The 12829-nt window shown below is 40.3% G+C and overlaps 1 protein-coding gene across 4 annotated transcripts in view; it reads right to left on the bottom strand.

The window, feature by feature from the left end:
- ATL2 (atlastin GTPase 2) overlaps window positions 1-12486 on the bottom strand; it is a 58513-nt gene extending 46027 nt beyond the window's left edge. For 3 of the 4 annotated variants that reach the window (XM_058683078.1, XM_058683079.1, XM_058683077.1), the window contains exon 1: window positions 12332-12486. In XM_058683078.1, coding sequence (XP_058539061.1) covers window positions 12332-12449 — 118 coding nt within the window. In that variant the 5' untranslated portion in view covers window positions 12450-12486. The remainder of the gene's footprint in view (window positions 1-12331) is intronic. The other variant, XM_058683080.1, reaches the window with a different exon arrangement.
- Between the last annotated feature and the right edge of the window lie 343 nt (window positions 12487-12829).

Consider the following 12829-nt stretch of genomic DNA (forward strand, 5'->3'; position numbering starts at 1 on the left):
TTAGAGCAAAGAACTGAAAGAAGTAGATATCTGAGAAAAGAAGTAAAAACATTATTAATAACTTCCCCACTCTATCAAATAATTTAATGTACAAAATAAGTATTTTAGGTGTACCTTTTACTGGAGAACAGAGGAGAATACTTAAGAGTGTCTACTCTGGATTCATAAGTACATAATATCTCTTTAATCCTCAAAATCACTTTGTTGGGTAAGCTAGGAGTTTCCTTGTTTGTATAAAGGAGGACACTGAGGCTCACATTAAGCAATTTGCAAGGACACGTATTTCCTAAGTAATCAAATCTGGATACACACTCAGGTCTTCGTCAAATTCATCATCTTGCAACTATGCCAAATGAGCATGTTTGTTGAATAAACACAGAGCTGAATACTTACGTGCTCAAGATTTCTAGAAAGCTGAAAAAAAAGTTACCAAAAATATAGTTTGTTTAACAAAAAAAAACGGAAGAAGAGTTTACTTCTCATCTTTATTAACAAATCTTGGCATATAGCTATTTTTCCCTTTTCCCAAAAGTTTCCTTGTCAAAATTTAATCATTTATACAGTCAGCAAATCATTTATACCATCCCCCAACATTTGGGAAACAATTTTTTTTTCTTCATAAGCTTTCTAGAAGGGCAAGTTTTAAATTGCAGATTTTTAAAAGATGAGATGCAGGGTGACCTGGGTGGCTGAGTTGGTTAAGCATCCGACTCCATTTTGACCCAGGTCATGATCTCCTGGTTCATGAGTTCAAGCACTGCATCGGGTTCCACACTGATGGTGCAGAGCCTGCTTGTGATTCTCTCTCCCTCTTTCCCTCTGTCTCTGCCCCTTCAGCACTCTCCTCTCTCTCTCTCTCAAAATAAATAAACTTTAAAAAAAAATTTTTTTTAATGAGATGCAATAAAACTATTTGCCAATTTTCAGTAAGACATGCATATACAGTTACATGTAAATAAATGTGTAATTCATTGTTTCTTATGGTACACAGTGTGTCATGAATAAGTGAGAAAGGTCCCCCACCCTACCCACTTCAAGCTAGTAGTAATTAGAGAGCAAGGCATTATACTCGATACTTGAGAAATACAATTTGCTGATAATGGTCCTCACTCTCAAGGCTCCGACAAAATAAGTGCAGAAGAACAGTATAAAGAAAGAGCCATGTTCGATTATTTAAACTAGTGTATCAATGAAGACATCCTGGAGAAGGTTGCATCTCTCTGAGCCCTGAAAAGCAGATTAAGGCTAACCTTAAAAGTTTAGGGTAAGAATACTGGGCATTATCCTGAGAGCCATGGAAAATTTGGAAGGAGAGGAGTGATAGGATCAAAGCTGTGTTGCAGAGATAAACCAAAAGTGATGAGTGAGTAAGAAGTATAATGAGAACCTAAAAAAACAGGGAAATCAGATATTAAGCAACTAGAAGAGCCAGAGTACAAGGTGAGAAGCCCGAAGTCAGAAGGTGACAGTAAAAATAGAAAGCAATGAATGCAAGAGCCAGCCAGTTCTTCAACATCCTTCTCTGAACTAGGCAACTGATAACACTAAATTATTCCATATTTTTATAAGGAACATATTCTTTTCTTATAAGTCTTTAAAAAACTATGGTGCACTAAATTTCCATTTCCAAAAGTAATTTTGAAACAGTTACTCTAAGGTTTTCTAACAGGGATCAGGAATCCATCGAGACCAGAGTAGGTTTCCTTAACTCAGGCAAACAGTTTAATCTGGTCCCAAAATTAACTCAGTAGTAAGTTAAAAGATATTAAATCCATAGAAAAGCGACTGAAATTTGGGATAACCAGTTAGCAAAGGAGTCATTAAAATACATACACAGGGACCCAAGCTTAAATTTAGAATAAGGTTTTTATGACAAATCTCAAATAGGTATCTGCCAAGACTCTGGAAATAAGATGCTACATTCCATTTTGTCACAACTCTCTACCTCACATGGCTCATTATAGGAGCAGTTAAAAAAAACAAACCAAAAAACAAACAAAAAACAAAAACAAAAGTAAACACTCAAATCCCAAACTCGGCTCAATACAGGCAAAATTCCTACTACGAGAACAGCTGTAAAAAGAAAGGAATAGTGCCAAAACAGACAAACATCCTTCTAAGTAGATAAATGTGGCTAATTTGAAAAAACAAAAGGAATAAGAAAGTCAGAGGTTCTCAATATATTCTCCTTTCATCCTTTCTCTAGTTTGGCAACTTTTAGAGTACATGTCAGAGTTTCTTGTGGTAGAAAAATACACATGGCTCAAAAACAGGGATAGCAGGGTGGGGCACCTGGGTGGCTCAGTGGGTTAAGCATCTGACTCTTGATTTTGGACCAGAATCTCACAGTTCAGGAGATCGAGTCCCACGTTGGGATCTCTGCTGTCAGCACAGAGCCTGCTTGGGATTCTCTCTCTCCCTCTCTCTCTCTCTCTCTCTCTCTCTCTCACTCTCTCTGCCTCTCCCCAGTTCATGTTCTCTTGTGCACTCTCAAAAAATAAACAAAAATAAATAATTTTTAAAAACAGGGGTAAGGGAAACATATCTCCATAGTTTTTAAGAAGTCACATTTGGGGCTATTCAGACAGTTTTTCCAGGAACTATACAGTTAGTTAATTCTTTGCTCAACTTGGCTATAAAAACAGCCCACATTCTCTCTTTTTTAATGTTTATTTATTTTTGAGAGAGACAGAGTGCAAGCAGGGGAGGGGCAGAGAGAGAGGGAGACACAGAATCTGAAGCAGGCTCCAGGCTCTGAGCTGTCAGCACAGAGCCCAGTGCAGGGCTTGAACTCATGAACTGTGAGATCATGACCTGAGCCAAAGCCAGACACAGCCAACGGAGCCACCCAGGTGCCCCATATTCTTTTTTTATTACACATGCTCGGACACCATTTGATCTTTCAGCTACCACTATCTAATTGCTTTTAAATACTTTTTAAACATCCCTTTTAGAAAAATTCTTAGAAATAGACAAGTGCTTAAACTATTTTGTAAAAAAAAAAAAAAACTTACCAAATACTGGCTATCTTCAAACAAGTAGGATATCCTACACTCGGCCTCCTAGGACCCACTCATTCCTCAAGGCCTGACAAAGCCCACCCTCACACACAGGGGTTCCTACTTCTGAAATTATAAACTTAATGATAAACTTTACTCACAAATATGCATAAGGTCTATCTGATCTCCCAACTACATGAAAGCTTGGAACAAGGGTCTGTTCTACACTTTTCCACACCGGTACTCATTACACACAACTGAAAAGCCCTTTCAAAAGGTAGGTGTTCAATATGTCAACTGATAGCATCAAGGGAAAAAAAGCTAGTTCTTTGTCTAAAAATGGTCTTCTATCAGCCTGCCCTACTCCCCCTCTTTTCTCCCAAAAGAAAACAAGTCCCAGCCCTTTCAGGCTCTCTTCATCCTGAAGGGGTGATAACTTTCTTTGTATGGTCAATACATGCCAAGTGCTTTTAAGACATTATCTTTTAATCTAAAAACTTCCAAAGTAGGTTTTTTTAGTTAAGGAAGTTGAAGCTTGGTGGTGGGACAATATGAACGCAGCTCCTAAGCTAGGAACTTCTATCACACTATGGGCACCAAAGCAGATGAACATACTCTGTCATTAATGAGTCAGGAACAAACAATATCTCAGGAAGAATTCAAAACAGTTAAAAAAAAAAAAAAAGAGAGAGAGAGGAAGAGAGAGAAAGAAAAGAAAACCCTCTAGCATACCTAAAGATTCAGAAGAGACGAGCATCAGTAAATTGAAAAGTTGCCGATTTATTTAAGAAAAGCACTCATATGGAGCCATTTTAACCTTTTTTTAAAAAAAAAAAAACACTATTCGCCAACCCCCTCCCCCACAAAATTAAAAAGCAAATATGAAAAAGAATTTCTTATACACAACAGGACTTTTACAAAATAGTAACACTGAGATGGTCCAAGATTATAAAAATGCAATTAATAAAAAGTTCTGAGTTCATACTCAGTTACCATATTAAAATTTCAAGATCAACTGTAATCAAAGAAATGCAAATGCAACAGTAAGGTCCTCATTTTTACCTATGTGTTGGCATTCATTTTTAAAGAACAACATCCACGTGTGAACAGAAGTATTTGTAAACAAGTACAAACCTAACCCAAATGAACACAGAATATATGGGAGCAACCTTTCCAAATGATTTGCTGATGTGTCTTCAATCTTGAAAACGTATAGGTAGTTTGACCCACCTACTTTTAAAACCATATCCTAAAGGTCAAAATTTATCTACAAAGATGTTTTGCCAGCATTGTTCACAAAAAAAAATCCCCATTTTTAATGCCACTTTAAAAATCATGTTGTAAAGATTATTTAATCACACAAGGAAATACAATATGGAATGAAAAAGTGAATTACAGGGGCACCTGGGTGGCTCAGTCGGTTAAGCGTCCGACTTCGGCTCAGGTCATGATCTCACAGCTCATGGGTTCGAGCCCTGCTTCAGGCTCTGTGCTGACAGCTCAGAACCTGGAGCGGCTTCAGATTCTGTGTCTCTCTCTCTCTCTCTGCCCCTCCCCCGCTCGTACTCTGCCTCTCTCTCTCTCTCTCTCTCTCTCAAAAGTAAATAAAACATTAAAAAAATATTTTTTTAAAGAAAAAGCAAATTACAAAATTACAGTAAGATCCCAATTTAGGAAAAATTAAATTATGCATTCAAAAAGGATATATACTAAAAGATGTACACTAAAATGTTAGCAGTACTTACTGATGTAGAAATGTTGGGGTTCAGGGCCAACGGCCAACAAAGAATCTTAAGACCTCTTCGGTGCAAAAAAGGTGGTTTTATTAAAGCATGGCACCGGCTCCATGGGCAGAAAGAGCTGCACTAGGGTTGTGATGGATGACTGATTACATACCTTCAGGTTGGGAGGGGGTTTAGGGACACTGCAAGTCTCTAAGGAATTTTGGAAACAAGGTTTCCAGGACCTTAAGGGGGCTAGCTACTGTTAGGAAAAGTTCATTTATTACTGTCTAATAAAACCTTAGTCACCAGATCCTTGAGATGTATATCAGTGGGCCATATACTTGGAGGATGATTGCTGACACGTATTTGGGGGGTAGAGATAAAAGAAGTTTCCTAAGGAGTTTTTATATGTTAAAGTAGACTTACAGAATCCTCTAGGACCCTAGAGATCAGGATAATGTTAAGCTAATATTGCCTTTTGCCCTTAGCAAAGTGTCATCATTGAGGCAGCTGAGTTCCTAGAGGAAGGTCACTATGCCTGTCTCAAAGACTTGTCAATGGGCTAGAAGTAGCAAGGAAATTTAATTTTTTCTTTTGCCTTTGTTTCCCATATCACTTACCACTAGTTGATATTATTTTTATTTTCTTCTTTTTTATTTTATTTGTATTTTCCAAAGTCTATAAAGATTTACTGCTTTTGAAATTTTACAAAAATTAAAACTTTTACAAGGTATAAATTATCCACGACTTGTATTAGATTAAAAGCTCTGACCAATCACAAGTTCAGCTGTAATTTAAATGCAGTACATTTCTATCTTAATATCTAATTGTAAGACATTTGGCATCAACAACATTGTTCAACCTTTCTGAGAACTTCTAGCCTACACTTCAGAATTTGATAAACAATACCCAAGGCCACTGCCATTCTCCTGCAATAAAAAGTCTCTCAACTCTAAACAAAATTTCCACAGTTCTTATTGACACATCTATTTTAAAATTAAAGGGCTGATGAAAAGAAAAGAGCAATTTCTGAAGATGTGATTAACAAAGGTCTTCAAAAAAAATCTCAGAAGAAGGGTGATTTCGTGTCAAAGTTTCTCTACAACTTACTTCAAAAAAATCAACTCCTCCCATTCTGATAAAAGTGAATTTAATCCAACTTTTAATATCTCATGAACCCATTCATTCAAATATGAAAGAGTAGCTCATTTAGCATTCCAATTTCACCCCCTTTAAAAAGTTTCTTTATAGAAGGCTTTAAAGTTTCTAAAGTGCCTTCACAGACTATTTAACAATCAAAAAAAAAAAAAAAACCCAAAACACCTGTAAATTGGCTTAAGTTTGCTAGGGCAGATATTACCTACCAGGAAGGAAAAAATGTTATTATAGAGCTAGCATTAAAACCTCCATTCTAAATTAAAGCCTCCATTCTAAATCCATTCTGATGATCGTAAGAAGTGTATAGAATTCAAAAGTAAGTCTTTGGTTAAAATAATATGTCCTAAGCACTATCCATGACTCTACTATAAATGATTATTACATGTAGGGGGAAAAAAAGCTTTTAATGGGATTCACAATTTGTATAATCAAGTCAATTATTCTTGAGGCACTCTTGGGCATAACAGACCCATTAGATTCTACACATTTACTGTCTGAAAAGTCAATGCACTCCACTTGGAAACTGCCATGACCTTAACTAAGAAATTACTTCATACTGAATCCTATAATTGAAATAAACAATTTCAGGGGCACCTGGCTGGCTCTGTCGGTTGAGCCCCCGACTTCAGCTCAGGTCATGATCTCAACAGTTTGTGAGTTCAAGTCCCGCATCAGGCTCTGTGATGACAACTTAGCTCCTGGAGCCTGCTTTGAGTCCTGTGTCTCCCTCTCTCTCTGCCTCTCCCCTGCTCACACTGTCTCTACCTCTAAAAAATAAATAATCTTAAAAAAAATTAACAATTTCAGAAGACTGTTTTGCCATATGATTAACTGATTCTCTAAAGTGCAAATTTATTAAAATGAAGACGGCTGAGAAATATGCATGTATATTTTTATCTTATAAAAACTAACAAAGGTCTTTCAAGTCACCTATTGTGAAACTTAACTTTTAGTTCAGAGTCTCATCTTAAATAACTATACATTATAGTAATAACTACCATCAACAGAATGTTTGCCGGTGGGTTAAGCACATTTATCACATTTAATATTTGCAATATCCCTAATCATGAACACATTATCAGCATTTTACAGATAAAGTTAAAAATGTACCCACTACCCTTGCTCAAAATAAACCTTTGTCCACACTGCAGTGAAAAAAAATTAGAAGAGACTGATTGCAAATATACACATCTATGTAACAGCATAGTCGAATTGGCACATTCTTACATGTACATTACTGTCTCTTAAACACAGACAGCTTTACAATTTACAGAACACTTGTACCTGTCATCTCATTTGTTCCCACAACAGCCCTATCACTGCTATATGTGCGGGGCTTCAAGGCTCAGAGAGTTTAAGTGATGTCACTCAGCTTTTGATTCCTCATTCTTTCCCAATGCACTATCTTGCTTCTCTGTAATTAAAGAAACATTACCCCCACAGAGTATTATGCAATAAAAAGATGAAATGTACTATAGATCCTTGATAAGCTCTTTCATAAGTTACATAGTTCACCAACAAGTTACTAGAGTTACTGGTTATTTTGATGCCAGTCACAGAAATATAATTTGTATGAATAATTTCTATTAAGATAGTACATTACCCAGGCATCCCCTAGATCCTACCTGTACTGGTCAGAAAACTAAACCCCAAATTAGTCAAAATGTACACTATCTCCTTGGGAAAATAGAGAATGTATAAATAAGTCTTTCATGACTTAACACTTCCTTCTAATAGATATCATCTGCCCATAAAACCGCCTACCTACAGCCATTTATCCCACAGTAGATAGTGAGGGTGGCTACTTAAATACACATTTTACAAAAATCTACCTAAGTTTAGCAAATATATGTACACCTAAACAGAGAGATAGGATTACCAATGACTTGAAAACTCATTTGTAAAATAGTTATCTTGGCTTTGCACTTCTGAATATTTTGTACTTCTCAAGGTACTTAATAAGCAAAGTTGTTCTACTTCGTGAATTCTACTTCTTTCTATGAATTCTTCTTTCTACCTTTTCCCTTTCTACTTTAAAATCTCCTACTCCACTTAGTGACTTGCTCTATCATTACTCACTAACTGTCCCAATCCTTAAGCAACTGAAGTTAAAATTGTTGAAGGAAAAGGCACTTAAAATGGTTACTTTCTGTCCAGCTGTATATAAGTCCAATGTGTTAATTAATCTAGATGATGCAAAAAAGAATCTCCTGGTAGAGAAAAGACATGTACAAAATTGGTGAAAAAGGTTTTGGGGTTTGTTTGTTTGTTTGTTTGTTTTCAGTAGGGTGGGGGAAGGGCAAGCTGGATTTACAAGTCACAACTGCTTTTTGTCCTGCCTATCCTTCAGGCATCCCTAAGGCTCACTATGAAGATGACAGAAACAAACACAAAATCTTCGAGTTAGAAGTTGATCTGACACTGACATGAAAACAAGCACTGATTTCATATGAATGTTGCAGAGGTGGTGGTGAGTGGAGAAAACAGTTCCCAGATTGTAAACGTTAACTGAAGATATTAACACAATTAAAAAAAAAAATCAGTAAAGGAATGTATAAAATATTGCTCTTGTGTTTTACAGTAAGAGTTGTTGCTCTCAGACTGCGTAAAACAAAATTTATTCATGTTTTGTGCATATTAAAAAAATCCTATTGTATCAATTGGTAAGCTATTAAATGCCTATAAAACTAAAAAAAAAAAAATCATTAGTATGATTTCAGACATCATTCAACAGTTTTACCCTGGCATTTCTAATTATGCCTGTGATAATTTTCAAGGAAGAAAGACCCATACTCTCCTCCAAGTCTACAGGGGTAAGAGTGCCTCTGAGTAGTTTCTGTGACTGTAGACAAGTCAAAATCACTCCCTCCAATGGGATCTCTCAAAGGCAGATTTTAAGAAAGAAAAAAAAAAAAAAAAAATCAAAGCCAGATGTTTAAAGCACTTTATAAAATATCAAGGATTATCCTATTGCCATCATATTTTCAGATTGGTGGAGTTTTTTCAACTACTCACTTTTAAAGCTATAGAGAAAGCCCTCAACCATTCTTCTGTACTAGAGGTGATAGGGAACAGTAAAGGATAGGAAGAAACTTAACATGGGTAATGAATTCATTGGGGGATCAAGTTCAGCAACTCAATACTCACATCTATCTTCCTTAAGTTAAATAATGCCCAAGAAAGTTAACATACCTGGATTTTAGAACCCTAAAATGGTTACACAGAATACCATTACATTTTTTTAAAGAAAAAAGGGGGTTTCCCTGTAGCCACCCCAGAGAAAACTTCTGTAAAGCAATAAATCACCATTACAAAAAAGTTTGACTTCCACTCCCATTCCTTACATTTCTGTCTCTTAACTTTGAGAGCCTGCCAAAAGGCTTTGCTCACAATCATGTCAAACAAGTATTTGAAACGAGCATAAACAATTTTTTAATGCATCTTGCTAAAAAGTATCGCAATTTAAAAAAAAAAAATTCTTTTAATGTTTATTCATTTTTGAGAGACACCGTGCGAGCGGGAGAGGGGCAGAGGGAGAAGGAGGAGACACAGAATCCGAAGCAGGCTCCAGGCTCTGAGCTGTCAGCACAGAGCCCAACGCGGTGCTCGAACCCACGAACTATGAGATCATGACCTGAACTGAAGTGGGACGCTTAACCCACTGAGCCACCCAGGCGTCCCTCTCACAATATGTCTTGAACTCCAGCATGGAACGAGGTGACAGTTTTCCAGGTACTTTTAACAACTGTTTAATACTAGACAAGTGGAAAAAGCACAATTTTGGAAAAGGTCTAACAATTTCAAGAAAGTTACTTTCACTTGTGAATATTCAAAAATTTTATCCTAAAGTTAAAACATAGTGGCAAACTAAAATCGAATCCCAAATGGACACACTTGACTTAAGGCCAGAATCTCATTTTAACTCACAGTTTATTTTCCCTATAATAAATACCTCTTAACTGTAAGGGAGATCTTTCTTCACCAAATAAAGAATTTCCAGGAATTCTGAAACACCTTACTAAGGAGATTTAATCACATCCACAGATTCCTATCATCCCACAAAGCCATTAAAATACAAGAGTACATAAGTACTTTATAAAGATCGTACATTCCTAAAGAGAGACACATTCCTAAAGAGAGACATTTCTCTTAAGAGACACAAAGCACCTTCGTAAGATTGAACTACTGGAGTGGCACCTGACTCACCCCAACTCAGTTCTTCAACTTTACTTATTCAGAAAGCAGAGGGAGACAAAGAGTTGCTTCTACAAAGTCAAAAATAGATGAGTCCCTACTCATTCACAGCCTGTCTGCAAGGACTCTAAACACAAATCTTAAGAAGTTTTATTTGGATTTTAATGTAGTATTGAGAGACTTCAGAGCAAATTAGCAGGTTTTAGGCAGTCATTTGATAGGTATCATTACCAATTGAAGGGCTACCTCCAGAGTAGGGGGAAAAAGCACACAAACACCTCTGAGTAGCAGACAGAACATTTAATAAATAGTGAGCCCTATTTATCAACTTTTTTTTTTTTTCCAACGTTTTTTATTTATTTTTGGGACAGAGAGAGACAGAGCATGAACGGGAGAGGGGCAGAGAGAGAGGGAGACACAGAGTCGGAAACAGGCTCCAGGCTCCGAGCCATCAGCCCAGAGCCTGACGAGGGGCTCGAACTCACGGACCGCGAGATCGTGACCTGGCTGAAGTCGGACGCTTAACCGACTGCGCCACCCAGGCGCCCCCCTATTTATCAACTCTTAAGAATCACATCTCTTTCCAATGTACCACAAAATAAAAACAATGTTCATCACCATGACTAAGTCATAAAGTTTTGCTTCTCCTAATAAGGCAAGTACATAAAACACTCTGAAACATCTAAAACGGTCACCTTAAAAAAAAAAAATATATATATATATAAAGCACAAGAGCTTACACACACACACACACACACACACACACTACAGACCCCTAGGGTCCAAAAGATCTAAATTAATCAATCCATCAGCATTCCAAAACTAATTATTTGAGAATTCCAACTAGAAGAGATCTAAAGCAAAACCCCTCTTCTCTGGTTGTATTTTGGTTTTTCTATGTAAACAGTTCTGTCAAGTGCTTTCTTTGGCAGGCAATAATAAAATAAACTTTATTTCCTGTTCTTTATCCCGTATCAAAACTCTAAAGTTTATCATCGCCTGACATATGGTCACCACGTCCAAAGGTTACTATGAATGATGAAATACATAGTTCACATAAACTTTTGAAGTGTCTTCACGGATAACATCTTATCAAAATGTTTTACATCTCATCTCACTAAACCTTAATCAGATTGTGGAAAGAGGAATCTGAAGAACACAAGTTCACGCTTAGTGTGTTTATAAAATCTTCTCTATGCCCCGGCCATACTTCCCGTTAGGGAAGTATGCTTTTACTGTTTATAAGCATTTGAAAAACTTCATGCCTTTAAGTACTATCAAAACTCTCAATCAGGATTTCATGCGTTCGGTTCACACCACAGCAAAAGATCAAATGCTGAACTCCTAAAAATAGGGGTGTTAGGAGAGGGACACACAACACTCCGCCGCCAAAGCAAATGCGTCTTGGAGGGGGCAGGGGCGCTCCTGGTACACGTACAGTAGGAGCTCACATTCGGCAAAACCGGGGAGCGAAGGATCAGGTGACTTCACACCACAGACCTTTCAGTCTGATCGGGCCTCACTACCGTCTGGGTGACTAGTAAACGGCTCACCAGCCTAGTTTAACAACTAAATCTGGACTTGCATCCTAGCCACGCGCAACCGGCGGGAGTGGGTTCGGGGGCCGAGGAGCCCCGGAACGCGAGCCCCGGGACACAGCCCTGGCCTGCGGACTGCGGTTCCCTCCTGGAAGGGTGTCTGGAGAGCTTTCCGACCTGGCAGCGAGGTGTCTGCTCCCCCCGCGCGCTCCGCGTCCTCCTCCTCCGTGGAGCCCATAAAGCCCTAGCCACTCCGTCCTCCCTTTCTGAGACAGAAGGCAGCGAGTGCCCGCCGGCAGACAGATCGCCCTGCCGCGTCCGGGGCTCTCCAGCACCCAGCCGCTGCGCCGCCGACTTCCCCGCGCCCCCGGTCTGCGGCCCCGGCTCAAGGCCGCCCCCTCAGGTCGGGGCGGACGCGGCGGCAGCCACGCGGCGGGCGGGCAGGGGGCCGGGCCGCCCGGGCGCAGACGCGCGCGCCGCCCGTTCACCCGACAGCTGCGGGAGCCGCGGCCCGAGGGCCGCCCTTTCAGGCCGCGCGCCGCGGGAGCTCGGGGCGCGGCGGGGGTTAGGCCCCGCGGCCGCCAGACGCGACGGCGGGAAGAGAGCTGAGCCAGCCGCGGACGACGACCCCGCCGCCTGCGGCCGGTGCCCGCGGGTCCGAGCGGCCCGCGCCCTCTCCCCACCGGGACCCTGCGGCCTCCGTCCCGCCGGCGCGTACCTAGGAAGGTCGTGGACGAGACGTGGTTAACCCCGGTGTTTGGGTCGCTGGTCCGCCGCCGGCGCCGCAGCCCCTGGTGCGGCTGCTGCCTCCGCGCTGCCTCGTCCCCCTCCGCCATCTTGTACCGATTTAAAATTAACTCCCCACTGACGTCAAACGCCGCCGCCGCTTTATCAACCTCCCGGGAGCCGGCGGGACGCTGGCGGGTCCTAGCGCCGCCAGTAGCCAGCGACTCCTTGTCCTCCCCACGCCCTCCCCCGTCCCGCCCATCGGCGCCTTCGCTCCGCCTCCGCCCTGCCAGCCTCCCTGCCCGACTGTCAGCCTGTCCCTAGGCTTTCCTGGCCTCCCGCTACTGGATGGGATTGGGCGGCGCCCCCACCGCGGTCACCTGGCATCCGCACCGCTGCGAGCTCAGTACCACACCCCCTTAACGCTGGGCTGGTCTGTGTGAACGCAGAAGGGATCTCCAGAGAACCAAGTCCCTCCTTCCCAGTTCAG

Source organism: Neofelis nebulosa, chromosome 9 (assembly GCF_028018385.1).
Source record: "Neofelis nebulosa isolate mNeoNeb1 chromosome 9, mNeoNeb1.pri, whole genome shotgun sequence".
Classification (NCBI taxonomy): domain Eukaryota; kingdom Metazoa; phylum Chordata; class Mammalia; order Carnivora; family Felidae; genus Neofelis; species Neofelis nebulosa.